The 21,788-nt window shown below is 36.4% G+C and overlaps 3 protein-coding genes across 4 annotated transcripts; 1 reads left to right on the top strand and 2 right to left on the bottom strand.

Moving 5' to 3' along the window:
• Positions 1-6: 6 nt before the first annotated feature.
• Positions 7-2,755, bottom strand: LOC137738024 (uncharacterized). Its single transcript, XM_068477625.1, has 6 exons — positions 2,470-2,755; positions 2,003-2,170; positions 1,384-1,645; positions 1,091-1,257; positions 836-982; positions 7-741 (listed from the first exon to the last, which is right to left on the bottom strand). Exons 1-6 carry the CDS (start codon positions 2,512-2,514, stop codon positions 391-393), a joined length of 1,140 nt encoding a protein of 379 aa, XP_068333726.1. The 5' UTR covers positions 2,515-2,755; the 3' UTR covers positions 7-390.
• A 1,906-nt stretch (positions 2,756-4,661) lies between these two features.
• Positions 4,662-12,689, top strand: LOC137736670 (mediator of RNA polymerase II transcription subunit 25-like). Of its 2 annotated transcripts, XM_068475905.1 has the most exons (16): positions 4,662-4,941; positions 6,115-6,145; positions 6,466-6,529; positions 7,195-7,325; positions 7,428-7,637; positions 7,731-7,796; positions 8,181-8,391; positions 8,789-8,856; positions 8,992-9,157; positions 9,230-9,501; positions 9,652-9,705; positions 10,369-10,397; positions 10,791-10,859; positions 10,956-11,040; positions 11,660-11,746; positions 12,129-12,689. In XM_068475905.1, the coding sequence occupies exons 1-16, from the start codon at positions 4,844-4,846 to the stop codon at positions 12,477-12,479; spliced, it is 1,992 nt and encodes a 663-aa protein (XP_068332006.1). In that variant the 5' UTR covers positions 4,662-4,843; the 3' UTR covers positions 12,480-12,689. The 2 variants fall into 2 exon arrangements, with proteins under 2 accessions (XP_068332006.1, XP_068332005.1); XM_068475904.1 differs by having other exon boundaries at positions 8,992-9,501.
• A 4,320-nt stretch (positions 12,690-17,009) lies between these two features.
• Positions 17,010-21,099, bottom strand: LOC137736355 (protein FAR1-RELATED SEQUENCE 5-like). Its single transcript, XM_068475639.1, has 7 exons — positions 21,018-21,099; positions 18,290-20,122; positions 18,054-18,136; positions 17,609-17,707; positions 17,419-17,490; positions 17,226-17,339; positions 17,010-17,102 (listed from the first exon to the last, which is right to left on the bottom strand). The coding sequence occupies exons 1-7, from the start codon at positions 21,097-21,099 to the stop codon at positions 17,010-17,012; spliced, it is 2,376 nt and encodes a 791-aa protein (XP_068331740.1).
• Between the last annotated feature and the right edge of the window lie 689 nt (positions 21,100-21,788).

Raw genomic sequence — 21,788 nt, forward strand, 5'->3', positions numbered from 1 at the left:
ACATAAGCCAAAAAGCAGAAGCAGCAGTGAAGCGTGAGTTTGAGTAATTATTTAATGTGACTATCACACCGTCATGTAATGCTCAAGTTACAGATATTTTGTAGGAGAAATCCATTAAAAAGTTGCAACCCTATAGGCGATAGGCACCAATTACACAAAAAAGTTTTAGAACATGCAGCTCAACAAACCAGCAAAACCTTCCTCTAATAAAATCTCAAAAACGTTACATGTTTTGTGTAACCGAGGGAGCAACACTTAAACGTTTCTACCACCCTTGTGTGTCAACAAATTGAACGCGGAAGCCACTAATCTTAACCTAGTAATCTTAATTTTGAGTTGCTTCGCCTGAGACAGGACATACTTTACAAGAACTGGCTTCTCTTTGTACACTCAAATCTTGAAGGTAAGCTGTCTTTCCCATGTTTTCGGTTGATAAGGGATTATGTTTGCGATTTTGTTACCTTCGGGTTTTGGCAACAACGTTTCCTCCGAGGGGACTTTCTCGTGCCAAACAAATTCGTTTTCATGTTCGTGCTTTCTGAGCAATTCGGAAAAATTGTCAATTTCCTCTTTGAGAACAGACTTCCACGATTCTTTGCCCGGCATGTTCTTTTTCACATTAGTCAGTGTGAATCGAAGAACTGCAACAGCAACCCCGAATTGGTTGGAACTCTTTAGGGTTTCCGCAAAGTATTTCTGGGCTTGTAACTCGTGTAGCATTTTGCAGGATGATATAAAATCCTGCAGAAACCGGAAAGAGTGAACACATTCAAGCATTGTTCACCAAAAATTGAGATGAATATATCGTAGAATAAAACTGTAAATATAGACATACCGCAACATCCAAAGAAGTGTCTTTACATTCCCTTGCTGTATGCAAAACACCTGCAGCTTCATCAAGCAATTCTACAATACCATGGTGCAACTTTGCCAAAAGACCAACAGTAGTACCCTTCTCTTTGGCCCTTTTAATTGTTACGGCCTGTTACATTTTCATAATGAACATAAATTATCACAAAGAACAAGCAAACATCCGCAATTCTGTCACGAAACCTCAACAAGGAAAACTAGCGACGAAAGGAAGGCTGACCTGGGCATCGCCCAAACAAATGAGGCTCATGACAGCGGACACTGATGAGACAACTTCTGGTGGCCTTTCCCCAATCAATGAGTGTTGTAGAAAAGGAATAACTTGATGAGCAAGGTGATGAAAAACACCAGCAGCTTCTCGGAATAATGTGGCAGATTGCACTAGGTCTATGACAGTGCGAAGAAACCAGTTAGTTAACGTTACACCCTTGGTCTTAAAAGTTAAAAAAAAAAAAAAAATACAAATCTTAGAAGTGAAAAATGAAGGTAAGAGCACTAGTGCCCTATCCCTACCTGCAGGAAGAACTTCTAATGCCCTCTCCCTAAGGATTGCGCCATAAAGGAAAAGGGTCATGCACAACTCAAACCGCAAGTTGTTGATTTGAAAATATTTCGATCCTATTAAGTTAAAGAAAAAAGATGAACTAAGAGCACTAGTCCATTGTATCTTAAGTTCTGAAGTCCATCGAACTATCTGGTGGTGGCTCTTGACCCGATCAACGTGCAAAATCAAATTTTCCAACAAGGGAAGATACAGTTCAAGGTTGTGAAGAACCTGAGACATAGCAGGACAGCAAATGCCATCAGAGACTGGATTACATAATTCACTAGATGCAAACAGAAGGAATTAATTTGTACTAAAAACACGAAAAGTTCTCCATATAATATTATCTCACAACCTGAAATACATTCAGATTGAAGGACGGAATTAAACTAGTATTAGATTACCAAAAACAGTGGCACGAATTCAACAAAAATGCATCCATACCGAAATTAAAGAACCTGAATGCAGGCAGAATTTGCCTCTAAACGGGGGTATAGTGCCAATGTCAAAACTTTCATAAAGTGGCATTAATCTGCAAGTAAAAACTAAGGCGTCTTCGAAATACCAAGTGCCATACCAAAAAATTACCTGTTGATTACGAGAAGTTAGCCCTCCGGACATTTCTCTTGCAATGGCGCCATTGATGGAGCTGCTCTCATTGATGGACTCCTCAAGAATTCTGCGCTTAGAGCTCAATTCTTTCAGTTGCTCAAGTGTCGCGGAATCACGAGCAGCGTAAACCTCCTCGAACACGATCTGACAGCACAAAACTTGGGAAATTAGTATCAATATCATTAACTACACAAAGAACAAGTAACAATGATGAATAATTTATTGGACACATGCACTTATATGAATTAATCCCCAAAGTTTTCTTAATTAACCCAAAAAAATTTCAGAAAACCCACCTGGGTTTACGCACAAAATCGAAAAGATGGAGAATTTGAGCAGCTGGGTATGCAATAAGCTCAGAATTCAACGACCCCAATAAGAAAAAAACAAGAAGCTCAAGACAAACTCTCAAAAAAAAAAAAAAAAAAAAAAAAAGAAGCTACCTTCTTGGTCTTCAACTTTGCCGGGTCATTAAAGTGCAGCATCATCTTTGCCGAATCAACAAAACCCAGATGAAAGTATCTGGGTTCTACGACAAGGCACTGAAACCTTAGACAGCTCTTCGGAAAATCCTAAGCATTCTCGTATTCGTCGAATCCAAAATCCCAATCCAACGGAACTGCAAATTGTCTAACGATTCCTAGTAGCGATCAGCTTCCGGTTGGTTGGGAGTGTGGCGGTTTCCTGCTGGTTATTAAAGACCAAATGGGCCGCGTCTTCGTTGGGTCGTTTTCGATATCACCTGCCTCCCGGTTTCGTTTCCTTATCGGCTAAGTTTTCATATATTTATAGGACGTCAAATCTGAGTTGGGCTCCGGACGCGGGCTACACCCGGTCACGGACATTGATGTTTGATATGTAATTTAGTTTTGTCAAATTTAATGTATAAAGTAGAAATTGCCATTTTTACAAGTTTCTTATTTTTCTTTAATTGGTGGGAAATGCCTTACAACAAACGAGCTTGCTTAATGCACTAACTTTGAATTCCGATTTAAAAAGCTCTTAGAAGTGCATCGCTCTCGCGCTCGTTAATAAAGTCAGTTATTCGTCTTTTATAAACGAGTGTTATATACTAATAGATTTGCTTATTGCGACCGTGAAGAAAAAACAGTTCTATCTATTTTGCATAAGGGTTACGACTCGCTTCCAAAAAGATAGATTTTACTGTGATTTGCCCGCTTTATTGAGAAAGCATTATAAGATGTGTAATGGATATCACATTGGGTAGATCAAAATCTAAATGTGAAATTAGAAGGAAATGTGCAATTTTAATGAAGATATTTGATGCTGAATGTAATCATATAAGATATATAAAATGAGTGAATAAGCGATTTCTTCTCTCATATCCTTGAGATTTCCTCAAAATAGTAGAAAATTTCCTTGTCTTTCTTGAGATTTTCCTAATATTGATATTCAACCGAACACAATGCTTAATTTTTCCACTGATATTGATTCAAAATAGCAGGAAATATAGGGAATATTAAGCAAGAATGACATAACCAACCGCTATAAGTGTGGTTCAATGGACCTAACTTGTGAATTCAATAAACGAAGAAAAATATTTTCTTAGAAAGAGACGATATCAGCGAATGGTACAACTGTCATAAGATTATCTCCAATCCTTGACCTAAAACCTAAAATTTTTAGCCCATAAAATTTAGGTTTTAAGCCCGAAACAGCTTTTCTGCTCAAACCCTTAGAGCACTTCCAGCGTGGGAGCCCTCCCCCCAGGCTATTCATTATTTAATCCACCTGATGAATAGTAACTGCCATTAATAAACAGTAATCGCCTTTTGCATCTCCACCGTTGCACTTGAATAGCCCTGGCAATTGGCAATAAAATATTAGTATTTTATTTATTTATAAAATAATTTTATTTGTAATCCAATCCCAATTGGCAACCTCTCTCGTCCCTCCCTCCCTCTATCTCATTCACTCTCCCAAATCCAATCCCAATTCGTTTTCTCAAGAATACAAAGAGGAGATTTTCTTTACAAATTTGTGTGAGCTTTGAGAGGATGAAGGCTATGGAGGAAGTTGTGGAGGAAAAAGAAGTTAAGCCTTTGACCGCCGAGCAATTGGAGCTGTACGAGTTGCAGTCCGAGTCCGAATCCAACGACAGCGTAGATGAAGAAAAGGAGGACGTCGACGAGGACGACGATGTTCAGGAGGTCGTACAGTCGTCTGGTGGCCCTCTGATTCACTCGGTAGGCGTATGATGTCAGCCCACGTCAAATAGCCTTCGGGCGCTTGGGCTGGCACGAATCCACCGCCCTGGAGCTCGGGCCTGCTCGGGCTCGCTCGCCAGCCAACGCTGGACTTCCTCCCTCTAGCAATCAGGCCCTATTACGCAGCCTGTCCCTCGAGTAGTTGTTCCCGCTGGAGCTGCTCTTATGGTCTAAAATTTTAGCCCCAGATTATTAAATAATGAATTTAGGCTATAATTTTTTTAACTAACTTAAAAAAAATGTAGCCTATCCTAGATTAATTTTATGAACATTTTAATCTAAAAATATTAAAATTCTGATAAATTGAAAAATCACCAAATCGACATATGAAAATTATAGAAAAATATGAAACACATGATAGAGATGTATAAATACAAAACACATGAGCAAACACATGATTTTGGACTGTTAGATATTTTTTTTACCATTATATTTGATTATATTCAATTTCAACCGTTGAATTCAATAAATTTATAAATATAAAACAAAAATAGTGGTGGAGAAGCAGTTGAAATTTCTCACACATTTCCGTCCCACAGCCTATCGCAAAAGCAGTTGAAATTTCTCAGCGGTCCTTTCGAGCAGTACGATGGTGGAGAAGCAGCTGATCGTGGCCGTTGAAGGAACTACCGCCATGAGGCCCTACTGGGCAACCATCGTCTCCGATTACCTTGATAAGATCATCAGGTAGGAAATTTCTTATGCTGAATTTGTTGTTTGGTTGATTTATTTTTTGAACTTTTTTGCGTAGTGATTTTAGGGTTATGGGACGAGAATTTTCTGTGGCTCGTTTAGCTTGTTTCGGCTGCGTTTGGTGGCTCGGAATTGAAATTTAATTGCAATTTCAATTTTCACTTTGAAATTGGTTGTGTGGAGTAGTTGTTAAGTTAACTGGGAACCATACAGTTTTGGTTCAATTTTGAATCTTTTGCTCACTAAGAAAGAATCTGATAAAACTAGTATAGTGAATCGGAGAAATCTCCCATTTCTGTACCCTTAACCATGAAACCATATGCAGCCTTGCCATATTCTACAATGTACAAAGTTTGATTTCATGTAATCCTGATGGAAACTGAACTTTGATTGATTTATATATAATTAATTAGTTCTCATCAATTTTGATGGAAGCTATCCGCGGTGACGAGCTCCATGCAGTGGATTGTTTCTTGTTGGCATGTGATGCAAAATAAGTCCTATACTTGGTCAAATAGATATTTTCCACATATCATGATTAACTTACTTTCAAATTATGCACACTAACAAGCGATTTAATGAGTCAACTCGGAGTTATTATCCCATGTTTGTTATTACTGAACTTTCTGCTTTAGGAACAAATACTGTACTTGTAGGCTAAACCTCTCACATTTACGTTTTGGGTTTGACATTGGATTCTTGAATGAGGTATTCAACTCCAGGGATGAATTGAAAAGGAAATCTTTATTGGTTCTACCTCCTATTTTTTATGAAGAGAATGAATCTTTTTATCCAAGGATCAGAAAAAAAATGGGCCCGAACCTCCTGCGGTAATGATTTGGAAGATCCAAAATAAAAAATAGTTGTATTTGCAAACTGGTTTTCGTCCGGTGGTCTAGCAGTGGAGAGAGAGGATAACTCCTTGGGCATCTTGAAGCAGAGTATCGTGCTTCAGCTGATTGGATTGAGCATACTCTGTGCTACCATGTCTCAAGTGAAGGTTCATACTTGGAATATTAACAATCTTGACCAAATATTCCTATACCTAGAACCAAATATGAAGTTTGTCATTGATTTTTTCTCATTACATGTGGATCATTAACTTGCATGGGATTTTATGCACTACTCTATCTGTATGCCACTTTTTTATTTATCTTTTCCCTGCAGGAGTTTCTGTGGCAAGGAGTCAAGTGGCCAAGTATGCACCTTTTTCCATTACTTTGTGATTATTCTTTATGTTTATCATTATTTATCAGAAGTCATTTGTCAGAACTGTTGATTGTTCATTACATATCTAAACATGTTTACATGTAGGTGGTTGTGCCTTCTTTCACTAGATGTTAATAGCATGCATTTAATAATTTGAGTACATAGTTTGTGTACACTACATCAACAATTTATCAAACCACAGGCAACCATTCTTACATTTCACTGGCAGATAGCATTATTAGTTCCCTCTGTAAGACTTCTAGCTTGGTAATTTTTTTCTTATTACGTAATTTGGTTTTTGAGATGCAGAAGCTCTGTACTTCTACTTTTGAGCTCTCTCTGGTCACATTCAAAACTCATGGATCTTATTGTGGTATGTAGTTTTCATTCTTCTTATTCCTAGTTTTCCGAGGTATGACTTGTGTTGTTAATTTCTTATTGCATCATGAGGTTGACCATAAATCCTTAGGAATTTTACTTTTTATAGGGTAAGATGCTTGTTAGTCCTCCATCCTCCTACTGACAGGATTCAATCTTGCACCAAGTCAAATAGTTCTTTGTAAACAGGGTTCAATCTTATACTAAGTGAAATAATTCCTTGTAAAGTTAAGCTGGATGTTGTTCAAAGTTTGCAAATTATTGCTTGGTGATTTTCACAACTTTATGGAATTATTCACTTTGAAGTGGTGGATTTTCAGTAGCTTTAAGTTAAAGTCTAAAATTAACAAACTTTGTTGTAATGTAGTGGCTCTTTGTACACAATACCGCCTGGAAGTCTGAAAAACTTAAAGAGTTCAGTCCCTTGTCTGCATGAGTTTATACATTTCCAGCACCCCTCAATAGGACAACTTATGCTGGAAATGGAAGTTTTATCTGGTAAATTACCACTTAACTAGTACCATACCTTGTTTCTTATGAATTCAATTCACCTAGGTGATCTGCAGGTATTCTATGTCATTACTGTAACTGGCATTTGCTCAATATATATATATATATATATATGAATATTTTAAAATAATTGTACAACCTTTCGTCAAGGTTACCTGGTAGGACGGAGTGGCTGGACAAGAGATGTGGATCTCTTCTTGCATTGGCTTTCAGCTATACCCTTTTCTGGGGGTGGTTTTGGTGATGCTGCAATTGCAGAAGGGCTTTCGGAGGTTATAATGGTATGCTGTTCAAAACCGTCCCAGTACTTTTGCGTTTCAAATGCATTTCTTAGAGTCACATTTTAAACTTAACATTTACTATTCTTCTGATGTGAAATACAGATGTTCAGTACAGCTCAAAATGGAAGCCAAAATCAACAAAACGTGGATTGCCAGAAGCATTGTGTTCTTATTGCTGCGAGTAACCCTCACGCTCTGCCTACACCAGTGTATCGCCCACAAATGCAAAATTTGGAGCAAAATAAAAATATTGATGCACAAACAGAAAATCATCTTTATGATGCTGAGGCTGTTGCTAAATCATTTCCACAGGTAGTTTTTTGTTTATTCGTAGTTTAATGGTGGCTGTTCCTATTCTCATGAGGGCTCAAAATCATCAGTAATGAGCCCTTAGTTTCCATCCAGTGCTCAGTTTCGCTGTCAGTCATTTGTCCAAAACAGCTACCTAAGCTCAGAGCAATATACAATGCGGTATGTTCTATCTCTTATTCATTATATATATATATATATATATGTACGTATATATATATAGCATTTGACTATTTGTGTATCTTGCTAAATCAACAATAATGTAACTTCCTTTATTTTCTTTGGTGCTCTGTTGAGCTTTAAAACTTTGTGTTGTTGAATTCTAATCTCAACCACTTAGACTATCATGAATGAAAAATATAGTTTCCTCTGGTACCATATTCATATACGTGGAACGACTGTCTACTTATATTAATAAAACTGCAAAGAATGTTCGATAATACAAAAGGGAGGAGATAGTATTATTGCCAGACTGAATATTTTATTTCCTATGGCTTAAGATCACTAGAAGAAGTTGGCGTGACAGTGACCACTTTGCCAATGCAGGGAAAGCGCAATGCTGGAGCGGCAGATCCACCAATTGGTAATGCGAAAGAACCCCACCTTCTTGTTTTAATCTCAGAGAATTTTATGGAGGCCCGTGCTATGTTAAGTCGTCCAGGAATTACAACTTTGCCCTCAAATCAGAGTCCTGTAAAAATGGAAATAGCTCCTGTTGCTTCAGTTACAGTGCCGCCTCCAACTTCTATGCCCTCTGGTTGGTTTTGCAGTCAATACGTTGTCTCTTCTAGTCTTTTTCTAGTGCAAAATATTTGGTTCATTTTTTTCTGTTAATGAAAGTACTTATTGATTTGGTTTGACTTATCTATTTGGCTTTTTTGTTGTTGTTGAAATTATGAATGTTTCAGTATCAATTAGGTGTAGTTGCAATTCCTTTTACGTCTTTTATAAGAATAATTGGCTCACCTTACCACTCAAATGAACTTATAAGGTTAAATGTATTACAAATCTTAGTATAATAGGCTATATCTTGTTTGAATTATTCAATTAAGCTTGTTATTGCTAGGCTGTTCCTATTTTTCATGGTTAATTCTTGCTTATCCTGCTTGATTGCAGACTTACCCTTTCTTTTCCTTTCCCCTTTTTCAAATTAGTGAATGGATCTGTTATGAATCAGCAACCAATTTCGGTTCAAAATGTACCTCCTGCTACTGTAAAAGTTGTAAGATTCGTTATGCATTCATTTGAACTTTTATGCTTTGTGCAAAGGAAAGAGATGTTCATTTTTGTTCTGTTATGCTGTTTTAATTAAAAAAAGTGTATATATATATATAGAGTTCTCTTATGACTTGTTTAGGAGCCAAGTACCCTAAGTTCCATGGGACCTGGTTTTGCACACATTCAATCTGTACATCCTCCTTCCCAAGGAGTCCCGAGCTTGCAGGCCTCAACACCATTTTCTGCTTCTCAAGGGATGACCACAATTAATGATAATATACCAGATTTCAAACCTGTAGTGAGCGGTATGACACATCCCTCGTGTTCTGTTGGTTGCATCCTCAATAACATCTCTCAAGCACACTTTATGAATGCAGCAGCCTTAACTGGAGGAACTTTTATGGGACTCCAAACTATGGTTCAAAATCCTATGGCAATGCATGTATCAAACATGATGAGTGCCCTTGGTTCGTCCGGTGCCTCTTCTGGAACCGGTACAATGATTCCTATTCTAGGAATGGCTCACAAGGTGCAGTCTGGGATGCAGTATCTTGGTGCAAACAATAGTTCAGCAGCATCTGTGCCGTTCTCACAACAGACAACAAGTGCTCTTGCATCTGCACAATCCAAATATGTGAAAGTCTGGGAGGTAGGTCTTTTCAAAAGATACGGTTGGACTTGAAACTTCTGATGGCGACTTTTTTAAGCTAGAATGTCAGGAAAATTTTAAAGATGGTCGGCTCTGTTTTAATATGGTTTTCCACATTTGCTCATACTTGAATGATCAACATACATGCAGGGAAATTTAGTTGGACTGAGATATGGGCAGCCTACGTTTATCACTATATTGGAGGTTCGTTCTCAATTGCCCCGTTGGATGACATGGAAACTGTCGTTTGTTATGTGATACTCTTATTTTTGAGAGAAAAGTGAAGCATGTATGTGGCTCTGGCACATGAGGATTTTCAGTATGTTTCCATATAAATTGGTTTATGAAACTATCTCACCACCAATTCTTTGATTTCCACAAACTCCACTCTTCACCCAAAACTCCACTGCTAAACTATCACTGGAGAAGGGAAAACTCCAAATTTCCACAGAATCAAAGCCAGTGTCTCTGTCATGGATAACCGTAGTTTTTTATATTGAACTTAAATTTTTCTGAGACAAATTCTCTTATGATTTCTTGTGAATGTGCTTCAGTGTGATTTGAATTCAAAAGTTATTATGCATTTGGTTTGAATTTCAATATATTTGTATGAGGAGGAGAGAGAAAAAAATTGCAGAAAACACTGAACCATGGATGGATAGTTATTTTAAGTGTGTCATCAGTGACATCTATTAAATAGACAATTTGATAACCATAAGGGTCTAAGCTTTCTGAATTAAACCACAGCATGAGGCATGTTTTAGGGCCTAACTGCGTGGGGTTATTTATATTTCTTTTAGTCAGCTTGTTGTTTTAGCAGTTACTCAAATATTTGTTAACTCCACAAATGCTTTCTATCTTTATCAGGGTTTCAGGTGTGCTTCAGCTTCTGGGACGTAAGTCGGGAGTGTGCTTTATCTTCTTTTATTTCAAATAGTATGTTAATGGAATGTAATCAATGGTTTAAAGTTTCTATTTTAACTTTAATTCTTTTATTTTGAAAAAAGTGTCTATAACTTAATATTTCTACCTTATCACAGCAGCCGTCTTTTTCTTTGGTTAAAATAAAATTTGAGTTGCCTCCATTCTTAGAATCCTAATGTCTTGAGATGCTGTATGATTATTGGCACGATGCTGAATGTATTTTGATCGGAACACTTTAGTTGGGCTTATTTGGCTGGTGCTTTAGTGCACAATAAAATCTTAATATCATGATTATGGTAAAATGTGTCATTGGCATATTCAAGCATCTTTTACCTTAATTTGTTGTTTATTTTTTCATTCCTCAGGCTTGCAGCAAACTGGCCACCAACAATGCTAATAGTGAGACTCATATCTGAGGACCACATGCATAACAAGTAATTACCATTCAGTGAAAACATTCCCTTCTCCATTTTTCTGTGTAATATTTTCCTCCTGATCTTATATTTCTCGGTTTTCTTGACTTCATTCAGGCAATATGTTGGAAAGGCAGACTTTTTAGTTTTCCGGGCAAAGAATCAGCATGCGTTTCTTGGGAAATTGCAAGAGAAGAAACTTGTAAGCTGTCTACTTTATCTCTATCTATCTCCATCTCCCCGCCCCACCCTGATAATTCTATCTGTAACCGTAACCAACATTTCCAATTTAATTTTTCTTCACAAAATTTTTGATATTTGTCATATCATGCTGCACCTTTTTTTTTTTTTTTTTTTTTTTTTTTTTTTTTTTTTGTTTCAAGCCTTCTGTTATGGATGTGGATGAGGGATGATAAAATGAACTATACTGTTTGAAAAGGACTTGCCACTTTTCCCCTCGACACTCAAAAACTGCCCTCGTTGCTAATTTGCTATTCAATTTATTGCCGCTTCTGATCTAGCAGAGTACTTCCTCAGATTCTGTGTGAAATTCTCATATGAACTTAGTTAATTATCTGTTTAAACTCAATAACCTCTGAATGCTGTGATAAACTAAATTTATGCATTTAATTGGCTCTCTTGGCTTGAAGTGGGGTAATTCTTGATTCTAGTATCATCCTTGTGAGACATCAGCATCGAAAGCTAGTTTTTCTATTTTATTTGACCTTCTGCAGTAGATTTCCTTCGAATGTATGCATGAAACCGAGGACTATTCTGCTATTATTCTTCTTCTCAAAAAGCTGATTTCCCACTTTTTTCAGTGTGCAGTGATCCAATTGCCCTCTCAGACACTACTACTCTCCGTTTCAGACAAAGCATACAGATTGAATGGAATGCTGTTTCCAGGGGTGAGCTTGTTGTTTACTTGGGTCTTTCTTATTACTGCGGATTGTAATTTCTTATCATTAGTTTTTTTCAATATTAAGTACTTATGGCCGCCAACTATTAGCTGGTAAATCCACAACAAATATGTGAGGTACCTTCAGTACTAAAAGAAACCTGCAAAGTGGACCTTGTATTTTGCAAGATTTTGCGGGGGTCGATTAAAGAGCTTTCTAGCCTGTACAAGGTGCTTTTAATTCTGAAGGTTCCCTGCATATCCTGCAACTTCTGTTTAAATTGTTTTCTGAACTGGAGGCCTGTGGCGGTACTCCAAATGAGGTTGTGGCTCGGCATCGTAACTTTCTTACAACCTGGTTTTTGTTAAAGCTAAGTCTACCTTCGGTTCAGGATATGATATTGTTTAAACCACAAGTAGGCGGTCAACAACAGCAGCAGCAAATGCAACAAATGCAACAGCTACAACAGCAACAAATTCAAGTAGGCGGTGAACAACAGCACCACATGCAAGTACCCGGTCAGCAACAAATGCAAGTACCCGGTCAGCAGCAACAGCATCCTCAGAGTCAACAACATCCACAGATTCAACAGCAGCACCCTCAGATTCAACAACAGCAGCAGCTCTCACAACTTCAATCACTACAACTCCCGCAACTTCAGCAATTGCAGCAACAGCACCAACAACAACAGTTGGTTGGGATGGGGATGGCCGAACTTATGTTCAAGGCCGATCGCAATTAGTTCCACAGGGACAGAAGTTCCGTCACAAGGTCCTAATATGCCTGGAGGGGGTTTTATGGGTTAAATGAGAGCCTCAACTCGTTAGAAACACTCCTGGACTAGCATATAAATAACTTTACTATCAGCCAGTGAACCCCTAATGATCGAAATTTTAGTTAATCAGGTTCAGAAGCCTATCTTTTTAAATGAAATTTATGAAACCGTGGCTTAGCTTAGTTTACTCGTTGGATAGAAATTTGTGATGCTTTGGGCAGGTTCTTCACGCCGATGTTACTGAGGATTATCAGTAACCCGGCTGATTTCGAAGGGAATATGCCTGGTAAGTGATAACTGCATTTGGGTTCTTCTGATGGAGGTTCTACTGTTAAATTTGCTTATGATTATGAGCCATTATTTTAATCGGTTTTACAAAATTATACAAAAAATCATCGTAATCATAAGAATTCATCTCCAATATCTTCTCAACTACGAAACACTCCACACACGTATCCAAACTCAAATCCCCCATGTCCCCGCACGCTCAAGAACCGTCACCAAAGTCGTTTCATCAGGCCCAAATCCATCCCCTCTCATTTCCTGGAACAACCCACCGCATCTCCAGCACACCCCATCTTGCAGTGCAAAGAAATCATGGAATTCCACGAAACCAAATCCCTCTCAAAATTTTCATCAAACACATTCCATGCAAAATCCCACTCACCACACCTTGCATACATAGTAATCAAAGAGTGACTCACTTGTCCATCCTTATTCAATGCCATCCATGATCCATGATTTGTATTGGATTCAAACAACAATAAACACTCACAAGTTTTAATCGCAACCTTACCAGCAACGACATTGGATTGTTCATCCAACAAGGGCAAAGCACGAAAATCAAACCCATTTTGGCAGTGGGTGGGTCACGGGGAGGGATGAGGGGTGGTGAAAGCAAGTTAGAGAAATGAGGGGTTCTTTGGCTATTCCTCTTCTACATATAGAATGTTGGATTGTTTATGACATTTGTTATTTATAGTTCTACTCTCAAATCCATCAAAATCCTTCACCCATTAAAATCCTAAAAAATCTTTGATATTTTCACTACACCCAGATTTTTGACGACTTTTTAAAATCCTAATCGACTATCCATGGATTTGGATGTATTCTTTAAAACTCTTTAAAATCCTAATTTGACTACACCATGATTTAAAAATCTTTTAAAATCTCATTGACTACTCCCGGATTTTTAAGTCTATTAAAATACTATCAAGTCCTATCAAATCCTAATTTAACTACTTAAGTATCACATCTCGATTTCTCTGTTATATAAAGATAACGTTGATTTAGCGTAAGATCAATTAAACAAGATACGATACTTCTTAACATTTAATTTTGTGGTAAGCAGTAGCTAGCAGTCGATCACTTTTGGCTTTTGGGCATGCAAATTGCAAAGTGACTGGGGACACTCGAAAGCAAGAAAGAAACTCCCATACATGAATGATGAAGAGCATCCCTTCCCTTCCCTTGGCCTTTAATCATTACTATTCCCTCTTTATAAAGCAAATGTTATAGGTATTTAAGTATTAAGTGGGTTTTTTTTTTATCCAAAAAGGTATTTGAGATTGGCATAACTCATTACTTTGGTTTCTGAGATTTAAAATCGATAGAAGTGGTTTTTGAGATCATCCACTATCAATCATTTTGGTTATTCTGTGAGAAATTTTGTTAAATTGAGGGTATTTTTGTCAAATCGACCCCTCATTTGAGCTAGTGGTTTCTTCAATTATACGGAGATTTTTCACATAATAATCAAAATGATTGACGATGAATAATCTCAGATACCACTTCTATCGATTTTAAATCACATGAATCAAAATGTGGAGTTGTAACAGTCTCATAAACTATCTTGACTAAAAAGCCTATTGAGTGTAGTGATTGAAATTTAAGGTGGCTATATTCACCCACCAACTCAATAAGTGTCTAAACGATTGTATTTAACATTACAACAATGCTATTCTTACCACATTAATATACCACATTAGTATACCACATTATGTGGCATCTGATGTGGCTGTCCACATCATCAAATTAATCATAATTTAATTTAAATTAAAATCTATTTAATAAATTAATAATAAATAAATAAATCTGAAATTAAATGGTATTTGTGGCATACGAGGAGTCTCCTCTCCTCTCCTTTCCTCTCATTCCTTCCCCGTTGCTTCTTCTTCTGTTTCTTCTTCCCTGCCATTTTTTTGTTTCGGCCCAGATTTTGTTCAGCAGCCTCGCTATTGATGGAAGTAGATATTTTTGGTTCAGTTCTCAAACCATTGAGGTAAGAATGCAAACCCAACTTTCCTAAATAAAAAATCTGAAATCATTTTGTTTCAGTTCTCACTCTCTCTCTCTCTCTCTCTCTCTCTCTCTTTTCTACAGGGCCTGAGTAACCAGTCTAGCTTATTGCAAACCCAACTTTCCAAAATAAAAAAGAGACTAAGGTGAATACCTGAAAATTTGTTCATAGAAAAATGACACTAGGGGTTGAAGAAGCACCCAAAAATTTGGAGACACTAACCACGTGATGATTATTAGCAGCCCCATATATGAAGGTAATTATTTTTATTATTTATTGGCATTCAAGTTCTACTTATCTGTTAATTTGATTCAAGAAATTGGAGTTTTAGTTTCATTTTTCTTTTATGAAAAGCTTGGAAAATTTGTATATACCATTTACTGGAGGTCTGTAATTCTTAGATTAATAGAGTAAACAGAACGGTTTGAATGAAGCCCACTCGATATAAATGTATATACCCCATGCATACAAACAAGCACATACATATTTTTATAGCTCTAAAATCTTCAACGAAGTGAAATATAACTTTTAAAAACTTTTAAGAAGTGCAATATTTATAAATTTGATAGCAATTGAGATTTCCTTTTTTTGTTTTTTTTTTCTGCTACTCGGTCATATTGTCATCTTGTTGTGCATCTCTTTCAAAATCTTGGTATTTAATTATCTGATATTTGTGTTCCATTGCCTGTGTTTAAATTCTTTGGGGAAGGAATGGAAGATTCATTTAGAGAGTTGCTTAACCAGATTCGAACGCATAAGGTATCCTCTGCATCCAAGTGTAGGTTTCATATGAAGAAATTTAGTGTATATACCCACCCGATGTTAGAATTCTTGCGCTTGACAGGGTTGGCACTATGAAGTGTCTTATTGTCTGGTTCAAAATTTTTAATTTTATTTTTTAAATTATCTAATTATTGTAATTGGCCTAGCTTTCCAATATTATATGCTACTGAATGTTGCCACTGATAATTGGAAGTTGCGGAAACGATGTACTGCCTTAGACTATAGCAATTTATAATTTGATTACTTATTAATTTGGTAATGTATGTGAATAGTAGTGAGTATGACATCATTGGAGTTTTAGCAAGAAAGCATTGACAATTACTTACAAAGACTGGAAAGTATAATTTTCTGAGTATCCTTCCTCTGTAGTTTTCAAGTGACCTTGTGTTACCTTTAGGCTTGATGCTACTACACCTCTTGATACTAATGCAATCCAATTTTCCATTGGCAAGAAAATTTACAAAAGCAGCAAATTATGTCGTTACAATGCACTAGTCAGGTAAAGCATTGCTTCTTTTCTGTTTCGAGAAACTTTTTTAAGGTGTTATTTACTTACTGATATTGGCAAACATAATATCACCACAGAGTTGAAGCCGTTGGTTGATGCGAAAATAAAGTAGGTCCTCGGAGTTGACGACTTTGATTTGGAGGGTGTTTTGCCAGAAGGGTTCTTGGAGAGAATCATTTATGGGCAGCAAAGATTGGGAAAGAAGGATGATAGCAGAGATGAGTGTTTTGATGAGTCTGCAATTACAAGGCCGTACCTTTCTGAAGCTTGGGAGGTTAGGGAGAAGAGGAAGATAGAAAAGCCATTGATGAATTGGAGGTTTTCTGCATTGAAGAATGAAATTGACATGAAAGACAATCTTAAATAGTGGGCTCATACTGTTGCTTCTGCAGTTAGATGACGAACATTCTTGTTCTAAGATTTTTTGTACTTTTTTTCTGGTTTGGATTTTGCTCCAAATTTTTTGACACTATTTGTATACAGTAGATTTACCAGGTCAATCAATATTGTTCTACAACTTGTAAATGTGAATAAAAAGTAGAAACATTTTCATGATCAGATTATGAATATTTGTGCTCTGCATTTTTCTTGAGCTATAAGCGTTGCTGTAGGATTGCAAGATTGAATCTTGGAAGAAATTGGTTTTTGGTTTATAGCTTTAGAAAGCGGTGTTTTGATATAGGTATTTCGTTTTTCAATTTTGTTGATTAAACATATGCTCCCTTTAAGAATTTGATTGAACTCCACTTTCAGTACAACAAGAATTAGAAGAGCAACACGTCTGCATACTAGCTATTGTTACAAAATATTTGAAATGCATTGAAGTCTATGTTTAGAAGAAATAGGATCCAAAACCACAAAAACTCAAACTGCATAAAGAAATTGCTTTCATTGTTGCTTCCATTGCTTAGTTAAGCTCTTGGTCATCATTTCCTCTTGAAGTAGAGCTATGCATATTGTACATACTATAACCTCCATTCCAGTATGGATATTGTTGACCCTAAATAAAGAGAGAGAAAAAAAAAACCCATAAGAACTACAGATAGAGCATTATATTATGTGATGTAAATAAATATTTAATTAATAACAACAAAAGGATTATATGCATCCTCTCAATGTTTACCTGAACATAATTTCCATGAATAGTAGGATAACTTATATTTCCAATCTTAGACTCTTTGTACAATGGGTTTGGATGACTACCTCGACTGAGTCCCAATAACAAAGCCATGTTTTCCTACAATAGGTAATATTTATTCAATAGCTAACACAAGCAATTCAAAATCACTATCAATAGGACAAAATGCACAACTTACATTAGTATGGGGAAAAATAGGATATTGGTTGGCAGGCATGCAAATTTGAACTCCTTGTGTAAGATGAGAACGCTAAATCCCAAAGAATAAAAGTAATTACAATTACAAAGAGTAAATATAGTAATTATAATGACAATGATTATTAATTAAGTAAAAAGATAACAAGAAGATCAATATATTTATCACATACCTCCACAACGACATTACTCTCTTGTGTTGCAATTATGTTATCACTTCTACAAGGAGGTGGACCATCAATATGGCATATTGCATCACTTTCCATGGATTTCTACAAAAGTCGCAAGTGAAGCATGTTATGATTTATCAACTTATTAGTTATATAAAACAAATATGTTTGTTACCTGTGTTCCTTCCTCATTTGTATTATCCTTACAAGATGTAATCTTTTTCTGTCTTTTTTGTCTTCTTTTGATTACTTGCTCAATCTTGGATTGTTTCCTTTTTTATGGTGGACGACCTTTACCTCTAGCTGACAATGGCGTAAGTATACGCTGACTTGGGTTAGGAAGAGGATCAAAGTTCGTATCATCAGGTGACTGTGGTGTTGGTTGAGTGCTACTAGCCGCTCCATCATGTTTACATAGTTGCTCCTTTAGTTTATGCATCCATCTCACCACAAACATACACTTATCATCAGAATCATTGGCTAATTCCTTAATGTCATCAAAGGTTTTCTGCATCTTGTCAGATCTCTGTGCTTCAGGTGTAGCAACCCAATTACTGTAACTTATCCTAACCCTTGTGTGGCATCTTTTCACATCCTTCCTCCATCTTCGAATGATATACTTATCTGGCATAAAGTCAATGTCATGATGAACTAAAACATAAAGTGCATGTCTACATAATATACCTCTAAACTCAAACTTGCAACAATTGCAATTAACTTCAATCTCACGCTCGTTAAACTGGACCTTGAAAATGACAGTCTTCTTTTTGTTCTCCTTGATCAGAATACGCTCAGCTATTTGGTACTCCAAAATTGCATTATTAGTTTCAACTGAAACCCTGTCACAATACATTATACTTGTCAATTCCTTTTGGAACTCCTTGAATTTTGAAATCGTGTAAACAGCTTGAACTTGCTTTTCCATGTCATAATGAGTTGCACAACGAACATTCGAAGAGAAAGAATCAGAATCCGCAGAAGCCTCTTTTAGCACTTTACTCCTTAATGCATTCTCATATTGCTCCACAAATTGTTTTAAAGTAGTCTTTGAGTTCACGTGGCCATCAAAAAATGCATTCATGCTCTCACTCCTTTGTGTCGTTGACATTCCAGCCCAAAATTTATTTTTCACATACACAGGCACCCAATGATGTCTCTCTGCATACAAGCTTCTTAACCATTTATGTGCTTGCTTTTTAAACTTATATTTTTCAATCATCTCAGCCCAACGTTCTTCAAAATCTTCAGAAGTCATTGAGTCATAAACAATGTTGTTTAACGAAGAGCTCATAGACTCATATTCCTTATAACTTTTGAGCTTGTCAGGAACCTTTTTCATTATATGCCACAAGCACAACCGATGTCGAGTATTAGGAAAAACAACTTCAATCGCTTTTTTCATAGCTTTGTCTTGATCTGTAATTATTCCACTTGGAGCATGACCAGACATACAAGCAAGCCAGGTCTTAAACAACCAAATAAAGGAATCAGTATCTTCCCTTGAAATCAATCCACATCCCAATAAAATTGATTGCCCGTGATGATTAACTCCCACAAATGGAGCAAATGGCATATCGTACTTATTAGTCAAGTACGTTGTGTCAAATGTTACAACATCACCGAATTCTTCATACAATGCCCTACTCCTTGCATCTGCCCAAAATACATTTCTTAAACGACCATTTTTGTCTAAATCAATTGCATAGAAGAAATTTGCATTCTGAGCTTGCATGCTTACAAAGTAGTTTTGAACTGCAGTAGCATCCCCTTCTCCAAGTTGTAAGCGCCTCACCTTTTCAATATAATTTCTACAATCTTTTTCTAAACACTTCATGTTCTCATGTCCCCCAACTTCAACCACCACTGAATTATAACTTTTGTTGACCCTTATTCCGGCTTTATCATTCACTTCAAGCTTCTTTTTTACAGAAGAACTAACTTCCCGAAAACACTTCCAATAACGAGTTTTTGTTGGACTCAACCCGTGATTATGATCAAGCTTTACAGAATTCACTCGCCATTTCTCACCCAAGTATAAACCTGCCCTTAGTTGAGCCTTGCAATCATTCTTTATACTTGGATATGGCTTAAGAGGATTACTTGAATTACTTTTTGATGTACCTGATCGAGCGCAACACATAGTAATATACCTCAATTCTCCATCATCTCCCTTCGTTGATGATCTCTTTATCACTGGAAATCCTGATTGTCTCCCATATTCCTTGTAATATGTAGCCACTTGATCCGCGTTGTCAAAGATCATTCCAACATGAGGCTCTTGGACCTTTTCTTCCACATTCATTGTGTTCTCCATGTTAGTCCCATTATTTTCAACTGCATGAACCCCATTGCTTTCCGCTTCAGTGGCATCAAAAGTTGCTTCAATTACATCATCTTCTTCAATACTTTCATTAGAAGTTTCTATTGTATGAACCCCATCACTTTCTGTTTCATTACAAGAGCTCACTTCAACGACATCATCTTCTTCAGTAAATTCATTAGAAGAACTCCCTGTTCCTAAAACATAAAACATAATTATACAAGTTTATATATTACACCATACTATCAATGTAAATACACTAGCCATATGTGCAAGTCTTTCAATTCTAGTGTATGCACTGCAATGGCTGAGAAAACAAACCCCACAACAAAATTAAGTGTTTTAGATAGAAAAATTAAATTATACAAAGATTGGAAAGTGAAAAGTCCTTGTTGTAGGAGTTCGACGGTGCACCAAATCGAGCAAAGAGAGTAGCTGAAACAAAAGGTTTCCATGCGGAAAAATAAAATGAGGAGAAGTTTGTATGAGGCGAATACATAATTCATGGAACCTCTTTGTTGACAATCACTGGGGAGGGCATTGGAGAAGCTAATTAATAGCCTATAGGTATAGACTAACATCTCATAAGACATAGAAAAAATGTAACTTGCTTAAAATTATTATGCAGTAGAAATTTCAATGAAAAGAAGAATTTAAACACAGGCAATGGAACACAAAGATCAGATAATTAGATACCAAGATTTTGAAAGAGATGCACAACAAGATGACAATATGACCGAGTAGCAGAAAAAAAAAACAAAAAAAGGAAATCTCAATTGCTTACAAATTTATAAATATTGCACTTCTTAAAAGTTTTTAAAAGTTATATCCCACTTCGTTGAAGATTTTAGAGCTATAAAAATATGTATGTGCTTGTTTGTATGCATGGGGTATATACATTTATATCGAGTGGGTTTCATTCAAACCGTTCTGTTTACTCTATTAATCTAAGAATTACAGACCTCCAGTAAATGGTATATACAAATTTTCCAAGCTTTTCATAAAAGAAAAATGAAACTAAAACTCCAATTTCTGGAATCAAATTAACAAATAAGTAGAACCTGAATGCAAATAAATAATAAAAATAATTACCTTCATATATGGGGTTGCTAATAATCATCACGTGGTTAGTGTCCTCCAAATTTTCGGGTTCTTCTTCAACCCCCAGTGTCATTTTTCTATGAACAAATTTCCAGATATTCACCTTAGTCTCTTTTTTATTTTGGAAAGTTAGGTTTGCAATAAGCTAGACTGGTTACTCAGATCCTGTACCTGTACAAAAGAGAGAGAGAGAGAGAGAGAGAGAGAGAGAGAGAGAGAGAGTGAGAACTGAAACAAAATGATTTCAGATTTTTTATTTAGGAAAGTTGGGTTTGCATTCTTACCTCAATGGTTTGAGAACTGAAACAAAAAGATCTGCTTCCATCAATGGCGAGGCTGCTGAACAAAATCTGGGCCGAAACAAAAAAATGGCAGGGAAGAAGAAACAGAAGAAGAAGCAACGGGGAAGGAATGAGAGGAAAGGAGAGGAGAGGAGACTCCTCGTATGCCACAAATACCATTTAATTTCAGATTTATTTATTTATTATTAATTTATTAAATAGATTTTAATTTAAATTGAATTATGATTAATTTGATGATTTGGATAGCCACATCAGATGCCACATAATATGGTATACTAATGTGGTATATTAATGTGGTAAGAATAGCATTGTTGCTCTTGGAAAAGCAGAAGTCTCCGCGGGAAAAGCAAAAGATAATTACATGCACATAATCCCACATTTCTTCCTATATTTTGGGCCATCAAACCACTATATACATACAACATGATGACGATAATTCAACTCCCACATTGAAAGTGTT

Source organism: Pyrus communis, chromosome 6, assembly GCF_963583255.1.
Source record: "Pyrus communis chromosome 6, drPyrComm1.1, whole genome shotgun sequence".
Lineage (NCBI taxonomy): Eukaryota > Viridiplantae > Streptophyta > Magnoliopsida > Rosales > Rosaceae > Pyrus > Pyrus communis.